The sequence below is a fragment of the Nanorana parkeri genome, unplaced genomic scaffold, assembly GCF_000935625.1.
Source record: "Nanorana parkeri isolate BGI_ZX_2015 unplaced genomic scaffold, ASM93562v1 scaffold247, whole genome shotgun sequence".
In the NCBI taxonomy this organism is placed as follows: domain Eukaryota; kingdom Metazoa; phylum Chordata; class Amphibia; order Anura; family Dicroglossidae; genus Nanorana; species Nanorana parkeri.
Window position 1 is genome coordinate 594547 of NW_017306515.1, and position 24616 is coordinate 619162.

General features: G+C 42.0%; 1 protein-coding gene across 1 annotated transcript in view; it reads right to left on the reverse strand.

Annotated features, from left to right (window-relative positions):
• Positions 1 to 3395: 3395 nt before the first annotated feature.
• IFIH1 (interferon induced with helicase C domain 1) overlaps positions 3396 to 24616 on the reverse strand; it is a 47048-nt gene continuing 25827 nt past the window's right edge. The window contains exons 7-17 of the mRNA XM_018556686.1: positions 22218 to 22435; positions 19294 to 19504; positions 17662 to 17885; positions 16866 to 16979; positions 14704 to 14827; positions 12655 to 12882; positions 9943 to 10199; positions 9124 to 9273; positions 7006 to 7202; positions 4709 to 4802; positions 3396 to 3637 (exon numbers count right to left, since the gene is read on the reverse strand). Coding sequence (XP_018412188.1) covers positions 3458 to 3637; positions 4709 to 4802; positions 7006 to 7202; positions 9124 to 9273; positions 9943 to 10199; positions 12655 to 12882; positions 14704 to 14827; positions 16866 to 16979; positions 17662 to 17885; positions 19294 to 19504; positions 22218 to 22435 — 1997 coding nt within the window. The 3' untranslated portion in view covers positions 3396 to 3457. The remainder of the gene's footprint in view (positions 3638 to 4708; positions 4803 to 7005; positions 7203 to 9123; positions 9274 to 9942; positions 10200 to 12654; positions 12883 to 14703; positions 14828 to 16865; positions 16980 to 17661; positions 17886 to 19293; positions 19505 to 22217; positions 22436 to 24616) is intronic.

The window sequence follows — 24616 nt, forward strand, 5'->3', positions numbered from 1 at the left end:
TTGCTGTGTGTGCCCCTGTTCAGAAGAGTTCACCTCATTTTCCATCCCTGTGACAAATGGATTTGGAAAATGTTGGGCTGTTGTGGAAACAAGGATTGGTGATAAAGCTTCAGTGGAGACACCTTTTTCCCATGATCACTCTTACAGTAGTGAATTTCCCTTCCTAGATGTAGATTTCCTTTCACTTCCTGTTGTCTCAAGTACAGGAACTGAGATTTAATCTTTCTAATGAGGATACAGACAGCAGTAAAAACCTCACAGTGCCCCGGAAGAAGAGGCGGGCACCCCTCATCTGCATGTCTAACAAGAGCCATCTACCTGTAATGTACATACAGTACTACAAACCAGACCCAAAAAGGCGGGCACCTCTCATCCGTACAAGCGCGGAAGCATTACAACTACCCCTGCTGTACAGTAATGGCCTCCGTTTGTAAGTAGGAGTTGTATATATGTAACTCGGGGACCGCCTGTACTAAATGCATATTTCTTTATTCAGAACCTCAACAAGTATGTAGATAGAGAACATTAGAGGCATCAGAACCCCCGAAATTATATACTTGTTTTGGGTCAATGACTCAGAAAATACTTAAGCCAGTAAGTAAAAATAAGAAAATAAGAACCAGGCAACTGGCATGTTCTGAAACGAAGGGAAGTCTCCAAGTTCTTCCCAAGACTAGTACTCCACACTCACCCCTTCTGCCCCCAGTGCCACAACATTTCCCATATAAAATGTCATCAGAATGGTCACATGATGTGTTCACTTTTCTTTAGACTCTCTCTCCTGATAATGGGGGGTCCTCAATGATGTAGAGCAGTGAGGCCAAATTTCAGCCCTCTGGGTGTGGTGACACTACAAATCCCATTAAGCATTGCATAACGCTGACAGTCACAGGAAATACTTTCAGAAGGATATGCATGATGGGATTTGTATTTTCACTACAGCTGGAGGGTTGAAGCTTGACTACCCCTGATGTAGAATGATGGTGTCAGTGCCTATATCTTCATCATTACACTGTGATTGCAAGGTTTTCCCCTGGAGGGAGGATGCACCATGCCCCACATTCACAGTATATCCTAAGTCTTCTGAATTGAATGAAGTTGGGAGTCGCATCTAGTGCTTTAAAAGAATTATTTCAGGGGACAGGTCCTAATTTCCATCCATAATTACAGTATATATAGGAAAACACCAGAAAAGAACAAATTAGCCAGAAGGTTAAAATGATCACTCATTTATTTGCTCATTTCAGATACATATATTATCAGCATATCCCATTTCTGTCAATGTATACAATTATTGCAGCTTAAAAACAAGTGTTCACTTGCTGATTAGAGTATTTAGAAATCTTGTAAGCTCTACCTTTCTTAGTATTATCATTGGATTTGTAGTATATGGGCTCCTTCACTTCCTAATGGTTTGGTGCAACGGTTGGAAGTGAATCATTTTATTTAAAGCTGAACTCTGGATATTTTCTTGTTCTCACTCATGTCGGAATCTACAGACAGTGATATTCTTCTGGAGCTACAAGATAACAAGCCTGTACATTACCGCATGAGTGAGATTGGATAACCAACCAACACGGATCCAAATTTAGGATTACCATCATTAGAGGTAACTTGTTTGCATAGGGTACAAGGCAAAACAAAAATTCTTAGAGTTCAGCTTTACTGGTTCAGATAAAGTTATGCAGTTATATGTGGTACACTTTGACAGCTCCCAAACCCCCTGCATGCAACAGCTTGAGAGGCACTTTACTTTAGAACACGTTCAATATATTTTACTGTAACTGCCCTTTAAAAAACTGCATGTCTTTATCTAACACCGCTCAGATTCATAGGAGCCCTAAATGTTCCATCATTCTCTGATGTTTTTAATGTTCTAAAATAAGTAATTCATGCTAAGGAAAGCACAGGCAACATGCACAATGACTTAAGCTGTCACGGTAACACGTTTTAAAGATGATAGAAAAAAAAATATTTAAATATATACATTGTAAAGATAAAATTACCCATAGGATAAACATGACCTGTTCAACAGTGCAAGTACAGAAAGTGAAACAATTGTGCTATTTGGTTAACCTGGTATACAATCAGATGGAGTCCTATAACACTTGCATGGTGTGCTATATAACTTTGCTTAAAGATGTTCATTGTGTAAGTGTTTACCCCACTAAGAAAGTCAGTATTTTACCCATATTGAATGTTCCAGTGTTGTACCTGTAAACAAAAACTTTAAGGGGCTGATTTATAAAGCATTCACCCAGTGTATAGCTGGGCGATTGACGTTTGCACAATAGAACTGCCACTAGATGGAGCACAGGAATATAGGAATTCATCTACAGACAGCAATGCCGGGTAAATGCTTTATAAATCAGTCCCCAACTGTAAATCAGCCTCATGAGTTACTGTCTTTCTATGAACTCATACACAGATGCACAGTTATCAACACAGGCCAACAATTCCCATTATCTGCATATAGTTTAGGCTGCTGAAGCAATAATCAGCCTATCAAAGTGTTTTGTGCATCAGAGATGACGCCAGTTGTTAGTGAGCCTGAATATTTCTTCAGTCCACAAAACAGCGTTCTTTAGGGACAGTTTTGGCATATAGTCATACAATTAAAAGGTTCTTAGATTTAGTGCTTTAATGCTACATAGGAATAGGTTATAATGATACAGGGAAGCCTGTCCACAACCACCACCACCACCAAAACCTTGATGAATTAGGCTGTTAAACAAATTCAGACCTAGATTATCAGGGCCGGTTCACACTATCTACAATTGGTCTTGTCTTGTTTTCGGGCTGCTCTGGAATAAGAGACACGGTGCAGCAACAAAAAGAACGAGTGTAATGCAGCACATCAGCACTATTAGAGAACACTCACACCAACAGCCTAGCATTGTTAGTTACAGATGCAAAATGGTACACCTTATTTTGCAGGCTCCATGCCTTTTGCGACCAACCATATGACATGATTATTACTGTAAAATCTAGTATCAGTTATTGGAAGTAGCATAATGTCTGCTTTATCTGCCCAGCTATGATGGACTATATAGCCTACCCATTAGAAGTGTTGCATGCAGTTATTCTGCATGTTACGTAATTAGCATAGAATCTTGAGACTCCTCTCAGCAGCCTCTGTACTCACTCCCTCCCTCATTCCCAAAGTTCCCCACAAGGGTCCAAAGATGGTATGACGACACAACACAAAAGCACACTTTAAAACATTGTCCTTTGCTGTAAACTCCAATGCCAACCCTTCCACCCTTGACACTGGGTTGATGGCAAACATTGCCATGCAATTATCCCTAGACACCCGTTTCCCTGGTCAGAGCTGCTAAAAAGGCATCCTGCCCCTGAACAGGATCTTATTCCACAGGGTTACCCTTTTCCCCCTTTTGAACATGCAAGATTAAGCAACAAAGAAAGCAATCTGATAGTGGTTCATGTATTGAATTTATCAATCATCATCGCTATCATCAGGCTCCACGTATTGGAATGCTGGAAACTTAATTGGAAGTTCGCTCCAAATTTCCAAAGTATCATTGGTAATTTTCTGATCCTGGTACTTAATGACAAAATTGCAAATCTTAAGACAAGGTAGATCCAATCCTTTATGCACCATCATCGTTCCCCATGTCTACAAAACAAAACACAGACATTGTAATCATAATCATATAACATGGAATTCATAAAAAGTGGCACAGACACTCTTTAGAAGAGTGTCTGAGCCACCATAGTCCAAACAATAAATATCAGTGAATGTGACAAATACATGTACACATCAAAAACATGCACATGAATTTGTTGCAAGGCCTGCCTTGTGCGCAGGGCTCAAGGATACTGTATGACCAAGCTTAATTGGTGGCTAGGACACCAACAACCGAAGATATTATGTGGCCAAGCATGAGTAGTTGCTAGGATGCCAATGGTCTCTGGGCTGCCAGCCTCCTAGCAAACAACGATGTTGTGTGGCCGAGCCTGATTGGTTGCTAGGATGCAAGCAGCCTCTGGGCCGCCACCTTCCTAGCAACCAATGACATCAAACAGGCTAGCCTGATTGGTTGGTGGTATGCCGGTGGTCTTGGGTCCACTGGCATCCTAGTAACCAATAACATTATGCGGCTGAGCCCCATTGTTTGATAGGACCCACCAGCACCCAAGCAACCAACAATGTGGTGGGGACAAACTCCTCACTCCCCACACAAATGAATCCAAAATGACATTGGTCTCTTTTACTGCCAGTTTCCTTAGCTCCAAAATGGAGGTATTTCCTTATGAATTTGTCACAAACATTGCAACATAATGTAAAAGTGTCGCTATTAACCCCTTCGTGACGGGAGACGTACAGTGTACGTCTTGTCACTTTGTGCCTATAAACTTTGTCACATGTGTCAGTAATAGAATTAAAACTGTCCCACCGATTTGCTGAGTTTGGCACAGGACATTCTTAGTCAGCATTAACGCCAGAAAAGTGTTGCAAATGCTATATTGAATCGCCCCCAATAAGTGTAATGTAAAGAAATTCAATGAACTAATTAAAATGCAACACACACATGTCCTAAAATCTGTAAAATAAAAATGTATATGCACACTGTAACCCCCACACCATAATATCAAAGTGTGCACTTTAGATGCATATACAGAATTGAAGGTAATGATGATAAAACATTTTACTATTTAAGATACAACTCCTTTTACAAGAACTTACCCGTCCGCAGTCTTTGCAGATTATTTCACCATTTGTTTGGTAATCAGCAAATTTTTCTTGAAGTGTTTTATTTTGCCCTTTTTTGAACTTGTTCCTAAAAAACAAACACAATTACAGTTACTGATTATTAGGTTTCAAGAGCCCACTTGAGGCGGTAGGTTCATGTTAGATAGGTTAATGTGCATTTAAAACCCAAAAATGATCTTCTCTTATTCGCTCCTTTTTGGTCTGTTAAATATACAATTGAAAGCATTTTATTAACTCTGTTTGATATGTTCAAATAAATGCCTTGTTGATCTTTCCAGTGATTGTGTGAGCTGATGGCCTGTTGTGCTTTCTGGCTGAACTGAATTTTATCATTTACATTGTTCTCTGAGGACAACAGAACCACATCTAGATTAAGCGGGCAATAAACTGAGTGAATTTGGGCTGGTTCCTGAAAAATTTGCCAAAATTTGAGCCGTAGGAAACCCTGTTGACAGCCCTCTACTTGACAAACGTTGAGGTTGTTGGAGACCGTCTTAAAATTCCAATCAGATGTATGCAGTCCGCAGAAGAAAAAAACAAAATAAAAACGTAAGGTTCACCTCCCGATTCATACAAGTCCCTGTAGGTCTGGAAGGAATGTTAGAAGGGACCCCCTCCCCTCCCAAGTTATAAATAAAAAAAAGTGCATGGGGTTTCCCTCAAAAGCCATAGCAGGCCCTTATTGCCCTCCCCCTTGTGAATGAGTAAGGAGTACTTGTACCCCTACTTATTCACTAAAGGGTTCAACTGAAATGTGAATAAACACACAACACTTTTAGAAAAAATATTTTAATTGAAAAAAAATAAAGAAAAAAAAAGTAAATTGTTGACAATTCCTTTATTAAAAAAAGTAAAAAAATGGCTCCATCGATATATTCCTGCGTCAATCACGATGAACGACACCCGCCGACTCGCCGAAATAAAAAGTACCAACGAAAGTCCCATCTCTGGCCAAAATGTAAACAAATGGGGGGAGTGAGCCGTGACGTCATGAAGCTCGTTCCACCCATTTGACATTCTCAGCTGTCATTGAACACAATAGCATTCGTGAGCTCCAGAATGCCCTTGGGGTCTGTGAGCCGAGATGTCATAATACTATTCATATGACACCTCGGCTCACAGACCTGTATGCCATTCGGGAGCTCCCGAATGCTATTGTTCTATTCTGGCCAGATATGTAATTTTGCAGCGAGTCTTCGTGGGGTTCGGACGGGTCATCGTTCGGCAGGACTTCTTTTATTTCGGTGAGTCGGCAGGCGTCGTTCATCCACAAAGGGGGGGGGATCTGGGGGGCCTGGTAAGGAACAGGGAGGGGGGGCTGCTCGACCGCCCCCCCCACCACCGGGTCAGGGTTGTGGGGAAGAGGCCCTTGTCCCCATCGGCATGGGGACACCCTCCCAATGCCGAGGGCACGTGGCCTGGTAAGGCGCAGGGAGGGGGGGCGCTCGTTCGTCCCCCCCTCTTTCCTGCCCTGCCGGGCCTGTGTTCGGTTCAAGGGTCTGGTAGGAATTTTAGGGGGGACACCACAGTTTTTTCCTCTCTTAAAATTCCTACAAGACATAAACGGACTAGTACGGCTTTTGGGGGGAACACCACACACCTTTTTTATTTTTAACTTCGGGGGGTCCCTCCTAACATTCCTACCAGACCTAAAGGGTCTGGTACGAATCGGGAGGAACCACGCTCTTTCTTTTTTTTCTTCTGCCAACCTTAAAATAAAGAATCATTTTTTTTTTCCTTTTGTCGAATGTCACTTTGCTGCAATGAAAAGTCGTCCGGAACAAAAATTCGTATATACTACCGCTAACGAATTTCGTCCGAATCTGAATGCCAAAACTAATTGACTTTCGGACCCCAATCCCAAAAAAATACATACGAAAAATCCAAACGATAACATAACAAATATTTTGTCAGTGCACATGTCTACTAAAGGCAAATAGGCTCTTCACTTTGCAAGTGAATTTGCCCATAGCTTAGTGAATGCGGTGAAATACTAAATCAAACAAATCTAAGGAAAAGAAACCATATTTTTGCTTGCACAAGATTGGATGATGGCCAACAAAGCGTCACTTCATTCCCTAAACTAAGGGAAAATGCCCTTGCAATATGAAAGTTCCCTTGCAAAATGAAAGTTCCCTTGCAAAGTAAGCAGCCTATTTGACTTCAGTAAATGAGCCCCGTGGTCTCTAAATAGTGAATAACATGGAGTTATGAATTGAAAGAAAAAATTCAACTGTCTGCAATGATAAAGGGAAACATCAGACACTTACTTAAATTTTTGGTCTGGAATGACATGGTGCATGTTTTCTATCACACTGATATCGCTGCCGGAAAAAGCAAGCTTCTGGCACTTTCTGCACAGGAAGGTCACCAAATGCGGATTCTGCTGATACGCCTTACGCATGTTTTTCCTTTTCTTCACTCTCTTCTCAACAATGTTTTGACTCTGGAGTTCCCGAATCTGTGTCAAAAAATGATATCAAGTGAAGTTAAATCGCCCTTAAAACCCTTTTTAGATAAAACTATGCTTCACCAGTTCTAAATAATGTACATGCTTGAAAATGTAAAGATGAACTCCAGTTTCTGGGGATACAGCTTCAGTCACATACAGTAAGTTAGAAAAGATGGTACATGCATGAATCTATAACCAGCCTTTATAGCAGGGCGCACATTGGGAAGGCTTACAACAATACAAAACACAAAAATTCCCCAGCCACAACCTGCCAGCCAGCCTGCAACCAAAAAAGTAGCCCTGTCAACAGTATGCGTGAAAATCAGAGGTTTTAGTTGCACAAACTTTTGGCCAAAAATATGTAGAAGCCACACTGCCGCGCCAAGGCACCTCTGCAAAGTGTGGTCCTAACTCTATGTATCCGAGTCTCCAAGTGTGAGCATATTAATGAAGTCGATAAATTACATGCAGGTGTACCTAGAGGTAGCCAACTCCTCCTAATAAGGTGCAGGAACGCACTGGAGGCCCAGCAACCAACACAAACTAGCGTCCTCCCGTCACCCAAAGCTCAGCTGTAGCTCGCGGTATACTGAGACTGAGACACCGCAGCCGGAACGGATCCCAACAATGCTGTCTGGATCCACCCAGCTGCGTGAGTGACAGCTAGCTCTGCCTATCTAGAGGCAGAGCCAGCTGTACCCACCCCCTCCCCCGTCCGTTCCACAAGTCAGCGCTGGAGGATCGGACAGGGAAGGGGGGGAATCCCTGCAGGGAGCTGTGAGTGACAGTCACTGCTCTCTGCATGGATAGATCGAGAAGTGAGCGAGCGACGGTATGTGTTCGCTCGCTTCCCGATCTACTGAGCCGACCTGTGACAATTTCATTGTCACAGGTCGGCTCAGATTATGAGGCTGAGTGAAAAGCACTCGCCTCATAATTCTCCTTTAAAGTAAACCTGTAACAAACATGGGCAATTCAAGCATACAATGAGAAAAATCATAATCCATGAGTACCTTTAGTGACATGGGCAGCTAAAAATTAAAGCACAGGTTGTCACCATCCCGTTTCATCTTCCAAGCCTCCCTCTTGGTCAGGGAGGATACCTATCATATGAAAGGGCTACCATGATAGCTCAAGAGGCAGTAAAGGGTGGAGCCAAGCCCAACTTTTACAGGAGAAGTCAAGATTCGCACATAACTTCAACTACAGATATTTTTGAATTTTGCTTACTCCTTTTTTTATCATATGCAAAGTTTGAATTATTACCCTGGTCTGTGACAGTTTTATTTAACGAGACCCTTAGAGCATACTAAGTAAAGTCACTTGCAAATCACACTCATTTTAACATTTTTGTGGGCAGGGGGACAGGTCTGGCACATAGGGAATAATGGCCGGCATGATGCCTGTGACGGACCCCCGTACTCAGGATGAGTATGTCCGCCGCTGTCTTCTTCCTTGCTGAGGAGATATTGGAACCCGCTGATCTGTAGCTCCCAGTTTCCCCAGTCACTAGCCAAGGCTCGAGTGTAGGGTAAACAAACTCTGATTTATTGAGCAACTGCACAAACTTATATACAGCAAGTGATGAAATCAGAATATAATCCCATCACATCCACCCTCCCCTCCCAGACCATCGGTCTGCTCAACACCACAGGTGTCCACCTGCTAACGAGCTCCAGACAGCCATAGCAGGAGCCTGGCCAGAATGTAATTGTTCTGAGCTCCCTCAGAGAACAATGGGAGATAACGAGGGATGGTGCTGATACTCTTTCCATAACCAGGTCACACAGCATAACGCACTCAAACATAACTCAAACCCAATACACATTTAACTTATAAACTGATCACCATGTCGTCACAATGCCCACTTGTCCACCAGCAGAATTTATTAATAAATGGCACATATACTGTATGAGCACAGTGTAAATGAACATACCTGCATCATCGCAATTTCATTGGTTATTCGACCATACATGATCACTATGTTGCACTCTGGGATATCAAGACCTTCTTCAGCCACACTAGTCGCGATAAGTAGGTTAAGTTCTCCAGTGGTGAATTTATGGATTACTTTCTTTTGTTCATTCTAAAATGAGATAAATATATGACATTATACATTACACTTGCTACGTCTGTCAGACTAATATTTTCAGCAATATTTAAAGAACTCTCATAACATGGAGAGGTTGTTGTTCTACAATCCACAGAGAGAACCGGGAAGGGCTGATAATACTGATTACTGAAAATAGTGCAGCAGAGGCACAAAAGCCACTGGATTTTTGTCAAGGTCAACAGGTATTTGTTGCACTTACTAAATTGATGTAACTAAATGCTTTTTAAGACCGAATCCGTGCTCAATCAGGCCCAAGAGGAAGGTATCAATCCCAGCCCAATGAGCTGCGATCAGGACATTCCCCACCTTGCAGCTGTGCATAGACAAATGGGTGGGATGCTGGTGACCTCAATGACCTTATATGGCCACAAAGCCATACTTGGCCAATGACATTGCCGAAATATGGCAATGTGGCCATATAAGGTAAATAATGTGACCTGCATCCCACCTATTTGTTCATGTGCAGCTGTGAGGCAGGGAATGCCCCGTCCGCAGCTGATTGGGCCAACACTGGCAACTTTCTTCTGGTTTGGAATGAGCTTGTGTTTGGTCCAAACCTGGGCTCATCCCTACTCATGAGTATGCATTATTTAAATATTAGTGTTAATTACCTTATTTTAGCATTTGTACAGCACAACGTACCTGAGTCATAGATGTGAAATCACTGTTGCTCCCTGCCCCAATCAGGAAATGTGCCCGGATGCCCACTTCCTTGAATTTCTCATTGTCGCTAATCCATTGACACAGGGCGGCAGCACTTTGGCGCGTCTTTGTGAATACGATCCCTCTGGCTTTGGCATTCCTGGTGAATTCTTCCATTATTGCTCTTCTGAGCTTAGTAAGTTTCTCATTTTCATACTCTTCATTCTCTGCTAGACGTTCCAGATTATTTATTTCTTCTGAAGATATAACAAATAATAAACTATATTAGTTAAAATCATACTACAACAAAATGTACTGCAGCGCTATGTAGAATTCTCAGACTGTAGACTAAAAGAAAATATACACTCCTTGTCATGTTGTTTTAGATACAGTATGCGTAAACTAAATACATTTAAGTAGATCATCTTTTCACTGTGTGCCCATACTTTGAAACTCCTGTTACATATATAATATATAAAAATGTACATGGGACAGCCATGCTTGTTTTTTACATGCACATTCTTTGCTTCTTGCTTTGGAGTGCTACACAATGGTTGTGCTTTACTGTTCCTTCTCACAAGGCAAGTCTATGAGTGCACTCCGTATGTGGCTGAAAGCTGCACAATTGTTAACATGTATATAAACTCCATTAATGAACGTTTCTTGTTTGGCCTCTTTTGGTTTGTTGAATATACTGTTGAAAAAATTGAGTTATAGCTGTTCAATAAGCATAAAAAATAACTGTTGATCATGCCAGAGGGAGGTGCTTGTAGTCCTGTCCTATGGTAAGTTAACATTGTCACCTCTAGGACAGGAAGTGTGTTACTGACAGGATCACCAGGTGAACATAAGGGAAAAAGACCTTAAAATTAAAACAAATGCAACCACCACATCTAAGGACTGGTAAACCGCCATATATTATATTTTTGTTCTTGGATTCTGTAATAGGGTATCCCGTGTCCGGCGCTTGGGGCCGCGGGCCGGCCTCTTCACCCAGCGGCGTGACGTCACGAGGAGACCGAGGCGGCGCACGGCGCGCTCGGCTCCTCCCCCTCTGCGATCCTCCTCCTCATAATGACGCGAGTTGCAATGGCTCGGTGTTCTAGTGTTGCGAATGTCGAGCCAGTGCAACTTGCCTGATAGCGAAGGACACATGAACCAGCAGCCTTGACGCCAGCCTGCCACTCACCTCACCCGAACAACCTCCTGTTACCACCGGGTGCTTCACAGCGATCCCTCCCTGCTCTCCTCTGACTCCTCATTGGGCTTGCCTCTGGGACCTCTCTCTGGAACTGCCAGGACTCCAATAGCAGGTTCCTGGACTAGCTACTGGACTATAATACCATATTTAACTGCAAGTACCGTGCCCTAGGGGCTAATCTATAGAAAGTGTCAGCGTTTACTCACTTGCGCACATGATTTAAAGTGATAGCAGTGACCTGCTACTCCATTACAAATTGTATACTAATAGTGTTACTGCGCTTCTTATGCAACACATAGCAGTTGTCTCCGTGGAGAGCGTGGGGTTAATGTGACTGCATTTACGCATACGAATCATACTATCTAAAGGCTGCTGGGTTACCACATATATAGGAATACTGCTGAGCATACCTACAGGGGACCTCCAACCCCCCATCCTATACTGTGATTGGCGTATGATGTGCTAGAGGGTTACAACCTCACTCCATACCATACAGAGTGTAAACGGGAACCCTCGATCTGAGCCAATTCACACACACAGGTGCCTAGCCAATTTCCGCAGCTGCGATCCAACCTAACCTCCTTGGCTCGAGCGTTACAGATTCTAAATACATTTTAAGCTGCTTATCATGTAGGATGTATGTTGGCCACAGCAGGCTAGTCCCAGAAGTGACCAATATACCCTGCTAATAACAGATAATATACATACAGTATCTCTACATTTAATAAAATTAGAAAAATATGAAAGAGCATGTGAAAGTCACATCTGAAATATTTCAAGGTATACACTGCCGTAATATGTTCTCACTAAAAATATGCCATACTTTCGCTTAAAGTGCATGTATAGCCAAAGTTACTGTCTGTTCACCTGCAAGGTGGACTCATCCTCTATGTTTGTATTAGGGACTATTGTGAAGGAGTCAGAAAGTTATAGTATAATATAGAATGTGAATGTGAAATCGGCACAACAGGGCACAGACAGCATATCAATTAAGGGGCTCATGATCATGTGACCTAAACAGTGACCGGGAGCTGTCGGTGACAGCTCCATCACTATGCTTCCAGAGTCCACTGCTGAAATAAACCCTCTTTCATCATGACTATTCTGCTTCCGTAAGTGCCCATTTACACCTCTGCAACTGAACCCCACTTTAACAGTGAATGCAGATTTACATTAGGGCTGCAACAACTAATCGACATAATCGATTATAATTATAATCGATTATTGATACTATTATTTTTAGAGGAAAAGTTCTTCTTTTTAGAGTTATGCATTTTTTAGGGAACATCCAGCTTGGGACAATTTTGGTGCAGCTTCCAACAATGAAAGATGTTTGCGTGGCTTTAGAGCTGCACTATATTATGCTTTAGGAAAGAAAAGAAGTGTGGACCTTTACCAGAGAAAGACCACAATGTCACTACTCTTTAATTAATTGATAGGACAATGGCTGCTTCCTTTGTATACAACTGAAGAATTTGCGAAGCAGGCATAGCAGACAGAATGATACTTACTGTAAAATAAATTGATGAGATAACTATCGGTCTTGTCAACTTCTTTAGAAACTCCTTCAGCGTCTGTCTCCTGCAGGAGCAAGATCTTTTTCTTTTCTTCAATGTAGAACTTCCCTAGATGACTTAACGCATCATTCATGCGGATTGTGTCGCTAATCTGCAGAGCATCGTTATACCTCTTCAAATGGTCGGCACAGACATGTTGGGTGCGATTGCCTTCTTTGGCAGCTATAGGCAACATAAACAGAGAAAATAACTTATGTTTATATATTTGTTGGTAATTTAACATGAGCAATGATGATAAATGAAAAGTGCAGAAGCGCAAGCCTCCAAATCAGAGATGATGTCCCAACGGATCTAAGCAGTATCAAATGAAATGTGATTGTTCATATTTTGTTGTTTTAAAGCATATCTCATTCAATAATGAATAGTATGCTGATCAATGCCATCCAGGAAATACTGTAACTTTGCTTAAATCTTGAAGCCTCAGATTGCCTTAAATAGACCCTGTGAGGTCCAAAAACACATCCAAATACCTGTACCATTTAAGAGAAGAACTGTTATACTCACCACTCTATGCAATAAAAATCTTGTGTGGAGCCGCACAATCCGGACAGTGCTGGATCTAGATGTGATCAACGTGCAGCTACTTGCAGTGGCTGCAAAGAGGATTGAGCCATGCAAAACCAGTACTGTAGAAGAGTGCCACCAGAACTCCAAGTATGCCTTTGTGAAATTGAATGTGATGTCACATAGTTCAAACTTCCAATGTTTTTGAGCCTTGCAGGGTCCCCATCCTCCATCAGTGTCATTAGCATTTTACACTTCCAAGAGTGTTGGATGCCTATGCTCCCTGCACTGTGGTTCCATCCTCTGAATCAGTGGTTCTCAATCTGTGTAACCTCAGGACCCACATTTGTCCTTGGTCATTAAGTTGCGACCCAAGTAGCACCACACTGGAACAAACGGCATTGCAGTACCGTTACGTTCCGGTGCGGGTGATTGAACTGTGGGCAGGAGGCGCGTTTGGGGTGCCATTCAAATAAATCGCAGCGCACCTTTCGCACCAGAATGCGCAGTAGGTGCAATTGCATGGTACAGTACGTTAATCACACGTGTGATTAACGCATTGTACTAGTGTGAACGACCCTCAAAACACTGACAGACACACACAACCACATACACAATCTCACACACTCACAGACATTCTCACACATACACACCATAAAAGTGTTTTATTTTATTTTACTTTTTTTTTTTAAGATCCCCCCCAGTCTCCCTACCTTACGAGAACTGGAGTGGATCCTCAGCCTGGGTTCCAGTGTGGGCTGCTGTGCTGTGACAGAGCTCCATCCATATGACATTGCTTGTACAGCTCCCTTGCATGCCATGTAGAGGTGCCAGGAGCCAGAATGTGAGGTCAATCCGATCCAGGCACCTCTACAAGGCACACAAGGGAGCTGTAAGCAATGCTCCCTCGCGGCCATACCCCCAGCCCACCCCAATTCAAGTTGACAGTCGGCGCCAGGCAGCATATTTTGAATGGCTGCTTGGCGTGAGAACTTGCAGTACTGTACTAGGGGAGGCTGAGAAGTCTCTCACTTAGCGCAGTGGAAGGCACGTGGCGACCCACTGAACACCGGACTGCGACCCACCAGCTGAGACCCACAGCTTTGAACCCTATCTTCTACAGAACTCAGTAATGATGTAGGGATTGGGGGATGGAACCACAGCACGTGGCAGGGTGCATGGCCATCCAAAACTTAGACATATTGAATCCCTTTAGTCAATGTTTTATGTAGTACTATCACATGTTCTCTGCAGCTCTCATGTGTGCAGAACTTCAGTTATCTGTCACCTGAGTCTAAGCTGTACAACTAAATTTGGGAAAGATCTAGTCTACATATTGGTATGGTTAATAACTTGTGCTCCCATAACACCACCATACAGGCAACATTAGTTATGTGGTAATGTATCATAGAATCTGAGTATTAAATATGTGAATTATTCTATATGTTACATGTGTGATAATAAATATATCAGGTTTACCTGATTTTTCTTTCTGAATCACCCATTGTTCATAAGATTGTGTTCCATGCTCAGATGTAGAAGACAAATCTCCAAACTGTTCAATCTCCATCATCATCTTTTTTAGTTTATCTCCAAAAGGATTCTGCAAAATAAATCTTAATATAAAACATATTGGAAGCATTGACAGAAAGTGCATCCCTGCAGCAGCTGTTCTCTCATTATTCTATTGAGCAACCTAGGTTTGCAGTCTTCTCTTCCAAAATCCACCATATGCTTTGGAGAAATCATAAGGGGACCTGTCTCATACAAAAACTGTATAAACTAATTACGGCCACCTGCCCAGGAACGAGAAGAAAGTGTTTCAGCAAGATGATTTTTTTCTGGACTCTTACCCATTAGACTCTTTGGACTCTTAGCCTTAGTTGGTGGCCAGACATGGGAACACAATCTAACCACCAAAGATACATTATTTAACTCCTCGTTCAGTATCCTGTCAACCACTGAACAGCAGCACTCAGATTTAGGGAGGCATGGGCTATCCCATCAGCCAAACGTGCATGCTGGTTCTTTTTGGAGATCACCAGGGCTGACCATTAAGCCAGACTAGTAGTACATTCTCTGGTCTGTAAGCACCTTTAGGCTAGCCACAGAAGGGAAGATGTCTCTCTCAGATGACAGGCAGGGAGCTCTCTGTCCAACATCTGTAACATAGGGACTGCTGTTTTTTTCTTGTGCAACTTTCCATAAGGACTGTAATGGTGGTGTGCACCCAATTCGACTGAAGTGGCATGTACCTGATGGTCTGAGGTGATGTGCACAGATAAACCAAAGCATAATGTATCCAAGGGACCAGATCAGTCTATGTCCAAAGGACTGAACCACAAGGTGTACAGCCAATGGAGTGAAGAAATGTGCATCTGATGGACTGAAGTGGTTTGCAGCCAGTGTACTGAATTGGTGTCTACCCAATGCACTGAAGCAATGTATGCACCTGATGAACTGAAGAAGTGTACACCTAATGAACTGAAGCAGTGTGCATCCGAAGAACTGAAGCAGTGTTCATTTAATGGAATGAAGCAGTGCACTTACAATGGACTGAAACAGTGTGCATCCAATGGACTGAACTAGGGTTCACTCAATGGACTGAATTGGTGTACAGCCAATGGCCTGCAGCACTGACACAGTGATTTTCCAAGAAGCTGGAAAATCTTTGTGCGGGATATTGGGCGCATCTTTATTGAAAGTACTGGTTATGGGCATTTATGGCAAGCCTTACTAAACATATTTCTGCTTAAAAGCAACTAACTGCTAACAGCTCAGCAATGCACAAAAAGCCATCTCTCATTGGCTGGCCAACAGATTTATCCAAAATTGCTCATGTGTATGGGCAGATGCAAAACCATTCCCTCTGTGTCAATTCTTTACTATGCCCTGGAGCACCAACCCCTGAAGCTCACACAATTCTTACACTTGTGTATGCAGAGACATTATTGTAGAGTTACAAATCTCAGACAGATGGTTCAGAAGCTGGACCATCCCATAAAGGAAGCTGAAAATCTTTTAAAGGAGAACTATGGGGTCAGTGTTTTTCCCCATAGTTCTCCTTAGGGTAACGGGAGGACACAAACTAGCGTCCTCCCGTTACCCTAAGCTCAGTATACCGCGAGCTACAGCTCGCGGTATATTGAGACGCCGCAGCCGGAGCGGATCCCGACATCAATGTCGAGATCCGCCCAGCTGCGTGAGTGACAGCTGGCTCTGCCTATCTAGTGGCAGAGCCAGCTGTACCCGCCCCCTTCCTGTCCGTTCCGCCAGTCAGCGCTGGCAGATCGGAGAGGGGAATCCAGCCCCTCCCCCTGTCACGGCAGAGAGCCGTGACAGGATCGAGAGGTGAGCGAACCCGGTATGTGTTCGCTCACCTCCCAATCTACTGAGCCGACCCGTGACAGTCTCATTGTCACAGGTCGGCTAGAACTATGAGGTGAGTGGAAATCACTCATCTCATAGTTCTCCTTTAAGTAATTTGCACACTTAAAGGGCATAAAAAAGACAGACGTAGACCAACACATAGTTGGATCAAACAATGTTGAGTACATTTAATAAACTCTAGAATGCAGAAGCATATTAGTTCTTATGGAAAAATTCGGTTTAATTTCAGTAGGAAATAAAAACTTTACTACCTTCTTTTTATCTTCGGCAATGTCAACTTGTTTACATGGAAGTTTAACTTGTCTTTGGAGCTGATCTATGTGTTCTTTAACAGTCATGATCCTAGAATCCAAATTAGCACATATCTAAAAAAAAAAGAAAGACAAACATTTGTTTTCATTTTTCAGGTTTAGATGAGTACAGTAAGGGACAGGTACAGCTTCCTTTATTGTTGGCTACATCTTACTGTCTTACTGATGAGTAACTACACTTTGTCCATGGCTCTTTGCTTTGTTACTTAAGACTATCAGTTCTCCAAATTAAAAGGGGAAACTAAATTAACTTTATCTTTTTTTAGTTATGGATAGACATTGGTAGCTTCTTAACATTTTCTAGACTAATAGTGCAAGCCACATTTGCTACCTGTATTGTTCAAATCAGTTTCTATGTCCCGTTTCTATCAGTTTCTATGTCCAGTTTCTATGTCTCTGTGAAGCCTATTGGAATACATGGTCAGGCTGTATGCTGGTCCTCAACCTTACCTAAGTATTTATCTCTCCCATTAGAATGATGGTTTAGAAGGCTGCTGTAGGTATGTACAGGTGCTTCTTGGTGCCTGCTCTTCATACCTGTAGCAGTTTAAACCCCTTCTTGCTGTGAGTCTCTTTAAGTGAAAGGTTCTTGTATTAGAAAAATCTAAAGTCCCACTCATTCTGGAAAGGAACCCTCTTTCTAATCATTTTAATATTGTCAGATAAAATATTATAAAAATATTAAAAAGAAATATTAACAACCAGTCCCAATTAAATTACCATATAAAATCCATACCCTTAAAATATGCTCTTCAGCTTTTGTACTTTGATTGGCTCCTCCTACTCCTGGTGAAGCTGTCAGCCCTACAACCTGAGGAAGAGAAACCATTTTTGCGGGGCCTTCTGTCTTGCGAATGTTCTCATTCCTCTTTTTCTGCTTTATATAGCGCAGCATGATGTTGTTGTAGACACCATCCTTGTTAGTGTGGTGGCATTCATCAATGATAAGGAGGGAGAAATCTGGAAACACAAACCACAGGGAATGACTGCAACTTTATGTATGGAATTTCAGAAACAGCTGACCTATGGCTTTCAGTTATTGCTCTATTATTATTTTGGCAAAGGATTATAATAGGGATCTGTACACATTGGAGAGCATTTGCTAATCACCACCCCCAAGGTCTGATGTCCTAGACTGCTTGGATAAGAATTGATTTATCAGGATTGGTTTTCCAAGGCAATGGCTATTGTTTCCATAGTCAAAAGGGCAAAACTTTACAATGATTGCTCATAATACCGATCTGTGAGAGTCCCCTGACTCCAGCACCTAACTCATATATAAGGCAGGAGGCAGTTAGGAAGAAAAACTGCTTTGTTCACCATAATTCCATTTTGAGACAAGCAGCCCTAGCAGTATCAGGCCAACTTTCCTTTCTCACCCCTCTCAAAATCAAAAATCCTACCCGCCCACAAGATCAGAAATTGTAGCCACACAATTAATGTCAAGGTGAGAGGTAGAGAGGCTAAAAGTGCCAGTTAAAAAATATTGTTTTCATTTTAGAGTGGGAAAGGATTGGAAACCCTGTCTGGATTTGCTCATGCTGGCAGTAAAAACGTGACATGTAATCTAATCCTTCCTCACTCTAAGACTAAAAAAACTTTTTGACTTGACATACACTTTAATAGCATGATGTATGGGTGGCTAAAAATTGCAAACCCTGCTACCCTATTCCACGCCCTATTAGGCTGTACATAAATTTGGTCCTGCAAGTAATATCATCAGATAGGAAGGCAACCCAAACAAGGTTCTCAGTTGAACAGGAACTCTGGAATTTTTTCAAATTAATCTTTGCAGTGGGACTACCCCAGAACTGCAAGGGTTAAGTGCTCATTTTGGTCTAGGAGCAAAAATAACATATACTCACCCGATCCTCGGTCCTGCTGCAGCGACCATTCCGCTGCACTCCAGTATATCTCTCGGCATCCTCACGTCTAATTGACCTGTATTAGATGTGATGTTGTAATGGGTCCTTAGACCGCTGGAGTCTGGGGGAGAACAGGCTGCGGGGAACAGTCTAGCAGCCAGGAGGGACCAATGATCAGGGGAATTTCTTTATTTTCATCCCTAGACCAAAGTGAGCACTTAACCACTAGAAGGGTTCATTTGAAAAAATCCCGGAGTTCTTCCTTAAGCCTCCGTTCCATGTCATCTCCTGCTGTGAATAATGAATATGATCAAAATATGCATCATCACATTTTCCTACTGTATACAGGTGTAGTATTGGGTTTAACTTCAGGCTTAGCTCCAAATATAGGAAACCAGCAACCAAAGCTCCCATTGGTGGCATATCAGTGTGGAACATTGCTGGTGGAAGGAAAAGCCACAGTGACACAAAATAGATTTTCAGTATAAAATATTTGTACATACCTGACAGGCTGACCCCTTCGTCTTTTTTTTCAGCTGCCTGGATTAATGCATTTTCCAGTATCTGAGCTGTGCATATGATGACAGTATTCTCTTTCACCATTTTAGGAAAGGAAATCTTTAGCTGGGAATCTCCACTAATTTTGGTGACCTTGTAGGAATCTTTTAGGAATGGGTGGAATTCACTTTTGAAATGCTGCTCAACCAATGGAACCTATATAACAGAAAACAAAAAAGCATACTTATTGTCAGGGGTTGCACATTTTATTTTTACATGCACAGTTTTTAAAACACATTCTATTATCAGAAAGACGGGCAATGTATTATCATTATTATTGAGAATTAATCTCAATACTTTTTGTAGCAGCTATAATGCCTTCCTGTAAAACATTTGCTCCTGTTGTGCAGTCCTTAAATGGTTCTGCAAGCACTCCCATTTAAAATACCTGTTTTGGAGCTTATTCACTCTGCAGTTTTTTACATGCAGTAGGCTTGTTTGGCATAGCTTTGCTTTGCCGCAGCTCAGATAAAACTGCATTGAAGAAACTAAGAATCACAGATCATGTATTTATGAGGTAGGCTTCAATGAATATCCAAGGAAGCTGATGGTAACATCTTATCCCTTCAACCATCACTGAAGCCTCCCTAGGAGGTACCTATAAGTGCAATCCTTACTTTCTTCAATGTAACCCAATAAACAACAGCCTGCAGTGCATTAGTTCCTTTTCTTAAGGCTTTTTCTCCTTTTTTTTTCCCCCTGATGCAAACGTCCTGCCCTACATTGACATGTACTGCAGAAGCAATGTTCTCACTCTTGGTTCCTCAATCGTTTACAAACATCTCCACCTCTTTTTATCTCCATTACAAAGTGAGGAGGGACAGTGTAGTTCACAGAAGATAGCTGGAAAAACTAATACCATTGATTGAGATTTGACTGAGACAGTACACATGAAGTTACAAGGGTACTGAATTGCTATGAATTGCTAATGGATCAATGGGTATTTTTCTGTACCTAAAAAATAAAAAATAATGCAACCACCACATCAATGGACTGATAAACTACAGTATATTACATTTTTGTTCTTGGGTTTAGTCATACTTTAGGAGACAGTATGAAGCAAAATGTCATATGATGTAAAATGATATATGAAATAAGATGTTGCAAAAAGGGCAGAAATTATGGAAAGACCTAAACATCTAAAACCACAAAATGCACTTAAAGCGTATCTAACCCCAAAAACAAAAAACTTAATATATCGCAGCTTACCAATCCCTAGATATGTTGGCTGCATTGGTTTTCTTTTTTTTAGGCTTTTTTTCCCTTTATATTCACCTGGTGATCCAGCCAGTATCACATTTCCTGTCATAGGTAGTAATGGAGCCACCCTTGGACAGCAGCATTGCAACTCTGTGGGGATTATGTTGCTATATGCACTAGCAGATTTAGATGGACTTGACTAACCAAACCTCAGCTAACACCTTTTTTCCACTCCAAAACTTATAAGTTTTTACCTTTGGGATAAAGGATTTACATGAATGAGTAAAAGCTGTAAGCACCCCTGACAGTGTTAAAGCTGACCTTTATACTCAAAAATCAAATTCTATCAATGTATCCCTCTATGTATGATGATTAATAATAACATAGACATGTCAGGTGTAAAATGCTGTGATTTTGAAATACTTGCACTTGCAGAGCATTCACTTCCTGCTTTGAAAGGGCAAAATGACTTCAGTTTGGCAAAGCAATGGGCACGGGGATAGCCTTGTCATCAGCAGAGGATTGCTGGGAAATCTCATCTGTAATCTCATGAGATCTCAGGGAAAGGCATTTTCCTCCCCTGAGATGATGTGCATTGTCACATGTCTAGTCACATGTGCCAGAAATCAAAGAAGTAAATGAACAGCTAGTAATCGGCCCTTAGTAAACATGGCCATGGGCAGAAGACTGGGAAAGAAAAGAGAAATAAGGTGTGCAAAGAATACAAAGCCGGGAATTATCTAGAAGTATGTGTTTGTAGATTGTCATTACTAAACATTTCTAAAGGTGTCTTTGTTGTTATTTTAAAGATATGGGTAAAGGTCTGCTTTAAATAGTTTGACTCAACCCTCTAACTGACACTTTTGTTGAGCAGTTTAGTCTGTTAAAAAAAAGTTGAAAAATAAAAGAATTACTGGTCGGATCACTAAGTGAAAATAAAGAACTAATGCAGTCTCCACATTAAGAAATTGATAAGTTGCAATATATTTGATTTTGTCATACTAAAACCTGATGAAGGGGACCCTGCATGGCCCCGAAACGTTGTTTTGTGAAAGTCTGCATCAATAAAGGAGATGGATTATTGACACAAGACATAGGTGTGCTGGTGACATTTATCATATATTTGAAGTTGCACGGCGCCATCCGTGGTTACTACAGCACCCTCCTTTATACATAGGGGTTCCGGTAAGGAGTGCAGCAGTTCCTCTCCAAGATTGCACTAGATTTAAAAACACCGGGGGGCCAGAGCTGAGAGCGATAGAGGTGAGTGGTGAGGCGAGTGCATCTTCTTTATTTTAGGCCCTAGACCAAAACAAGCAGTTAACCTTTGCAGTAAAGGAGAAACCCCACTGCAAGGGTTAACTTTTAAATTGCCTGGAGTTTTTCTTCAACCCCAAAATAAATTGTAAGTGAAAAAAAAGAGCATTATTCGGAAATTCAAGCTGGCTTGTAAGGGATGGTAGGACCTACCCATAGTTGAGTTAATATTAAAGTTTTTGAAGACTATACAATATATATGGGCTAAAATAAGGTTTTTGTTTTTTTTTACTGTTGCCTGATGTTCTTCATCATGCAAACCTTGAAACAAGAAAGACATTAACTGCAGAATTAGTCATTTTAAATATAAAAACAGTGACAGGGAGTTTAAAACATTTAAAAAAAAAGATACCTTGTTGACTAAAACAATAGCTTTTGCCGGCAAGCCCGCTGCCTGTCTCTTGCGCAGATGGTCCTTGGTGATGTACACGGCCACTCTAGTTTTCCCACTTCCTGTGGGCAAACACATAATAACATTTTCGCCTTTCAAAGCTGGTCTGGCCACTTCCATCTGATAGTCTCGAAGGATCATTTCCGGAATGGGAGACGCTCGGTCTGTGCTCTCGTTATCTGATGCAACAGAAAAAATGTATTTATAACAATTTTATTATTTTTATTATTATTATTCTTATACAGGATTTATATAAGGCAAACAGTTTGTGCAGTGCTTTATTGTTTTTGTTAAAGCTCAGTTCCAGGCAAGCATCTAAATACACGGATTAAATATGAATAAGGGAGCTGTTTTACCTGTCAAAGAATTTCGATTTGTATCCATTGAATTCTAAAATGTAATCAGCTCTGCCTTACAACACATCCCTATCCAGCAGAATAGGAGCCTGATTATTCTCTGCTGCAATTGAAGTGACCCTATCAGCGTGAAAAGCCATGGCTTCAGAGCTTTGCAAGAAGTCGACCAGTCGAATGAGTAGAATACCTACTCTGCCACAAGTGGCAGGGGAGCAGATTATTTACACATTCAGAAGTACGTTTGCACAGATTTAGCAAGATGCCTGAGCAAAGAACTCACTCTGTGATTTTGTTGCCAGGCTCCAACCCCGGTGACCTCACTCTTGACTTTCTGTTCCAGTTTCTGACACCCATTAGAGACTCAGTTTGCCTCTGCTCACGTATCATGTCTGCTGCCTGCCCCAACCTCTGCCTGTTTTTGTGCGATTCCTGTTTGCTGCCTGCCCTGACCTCTAGCTTGTCATCCAATGCGGAAAGCCCACAATTCCCATGACAAGTTTTGGGTGTCATTGTTGTATATTGATAAGGATCTGAGACACAGATATGTGAATATTTGGAAGGTTTAAGGTTTCTGGGAAAGATGATAGTTAAGGTTTTACAGGAAAGACAAGTGGTCATTTAAAGTTTGAAAATATGACCATGCTTAATGTTGTAAAAATGAATCAGGATTGGTGTAATGGCCATACAGATTACATGCCGAAATTGTTTCTAATCTGCTGTGCATTGACATTCTCTTCCATAATGTACACGTGTCTGGAGATGAAGGGTGCAGAGTATCACTCCCACACTATCTACTCTAGGCTCGAAATTACTCATCCAAACAGGTGAGATGTGGAAACGTTCTGCACTGTTAAACAGATATGGTGCATAACATTACTATATATTGCTAAAACTACTGCCTATGAAGATTTAAAGCCAGGTTTATTCACTCTGTTATCACTTGTATATTTTTTTTATTATTCTACATTATCTTCTAAATTATCCTGCACAAGTCCTCTTTAAAAAAAGTATTCCTTTGTAGGTTCACGTGCTTCCCCCTACCCTGAAGTACCAGTTACATTGTCGCAACAGTGACAGAAAAAAGAGCAGCTGGGGGCACTGCAAATTTAAGAATAACTGTGGTGGTGTGTAGGGGTGGACATTAAAGAGGCTCTTAACTCTGTCCTGCATGGCCAAGGTGATGTGGTGTCTTTAAAGGCCAACTTTTGTCTCCACACTTTCCGCCTAGCCACCCCTTGCTCTCAGCATGTATTTTATACTATATTTTATTCTATATGTACCTTTTCTGAAGCCTTTACGGTGATCATGTGATACCACAGAGTCCTCTTCCCCACTTTTTTGAGCTGGGTAGTCCTCAGTTATACACAGATCATGCTGATATAACATCAGTGCCACTCTCTGTAATTACACAGTAAATGCAGGGTGCTGTGGTGGTGCCCCTTAGGGGAGATGGACATAATGTCCTGCACTCACAGTATGCCCTCAGTCTTACAATTTGATTAAAGGAGAACTATGAGGTGAGTGCTTTTCACTCACCTGATAGTTCTAGCCGACCTGTGACAATGAGACTGTCACAGGTCGGCTCAGTAGATCGGGAGGTGAGCGAACACATACCGGCGTTCGCTCACCTCTCGATCCTGTCACGGCTCTTGACGTGACAGGGGAGGGGCTGGATTCCCCCCTCCCCACTCCGATCCACCAGCGCTGACTGGCGGAAGGGACGGGGGAGGGGGCAGGTACAGCTGGCTCTGCCTCTAGATAGGCAGAGCCAGCTGTCAGGATCCGCTTCAACTGCGGCGTCTCAGTATACCGCGAGCAGTAGCTTGCGGTATACTGAGCCTAGGGTGACGGGAGGACGCTAGTTTGTGTCCTCCCGTTACCCTAAGGAGAACTATGGGGAAAAGCCTTAACCCCATAGTTCTCCTTTAACGCTGGACATCATTCAACATGGAGGACTGAGAACATCTTGTGGCTGAGATGAGGTACTTTGGGGCATAGCTCAGG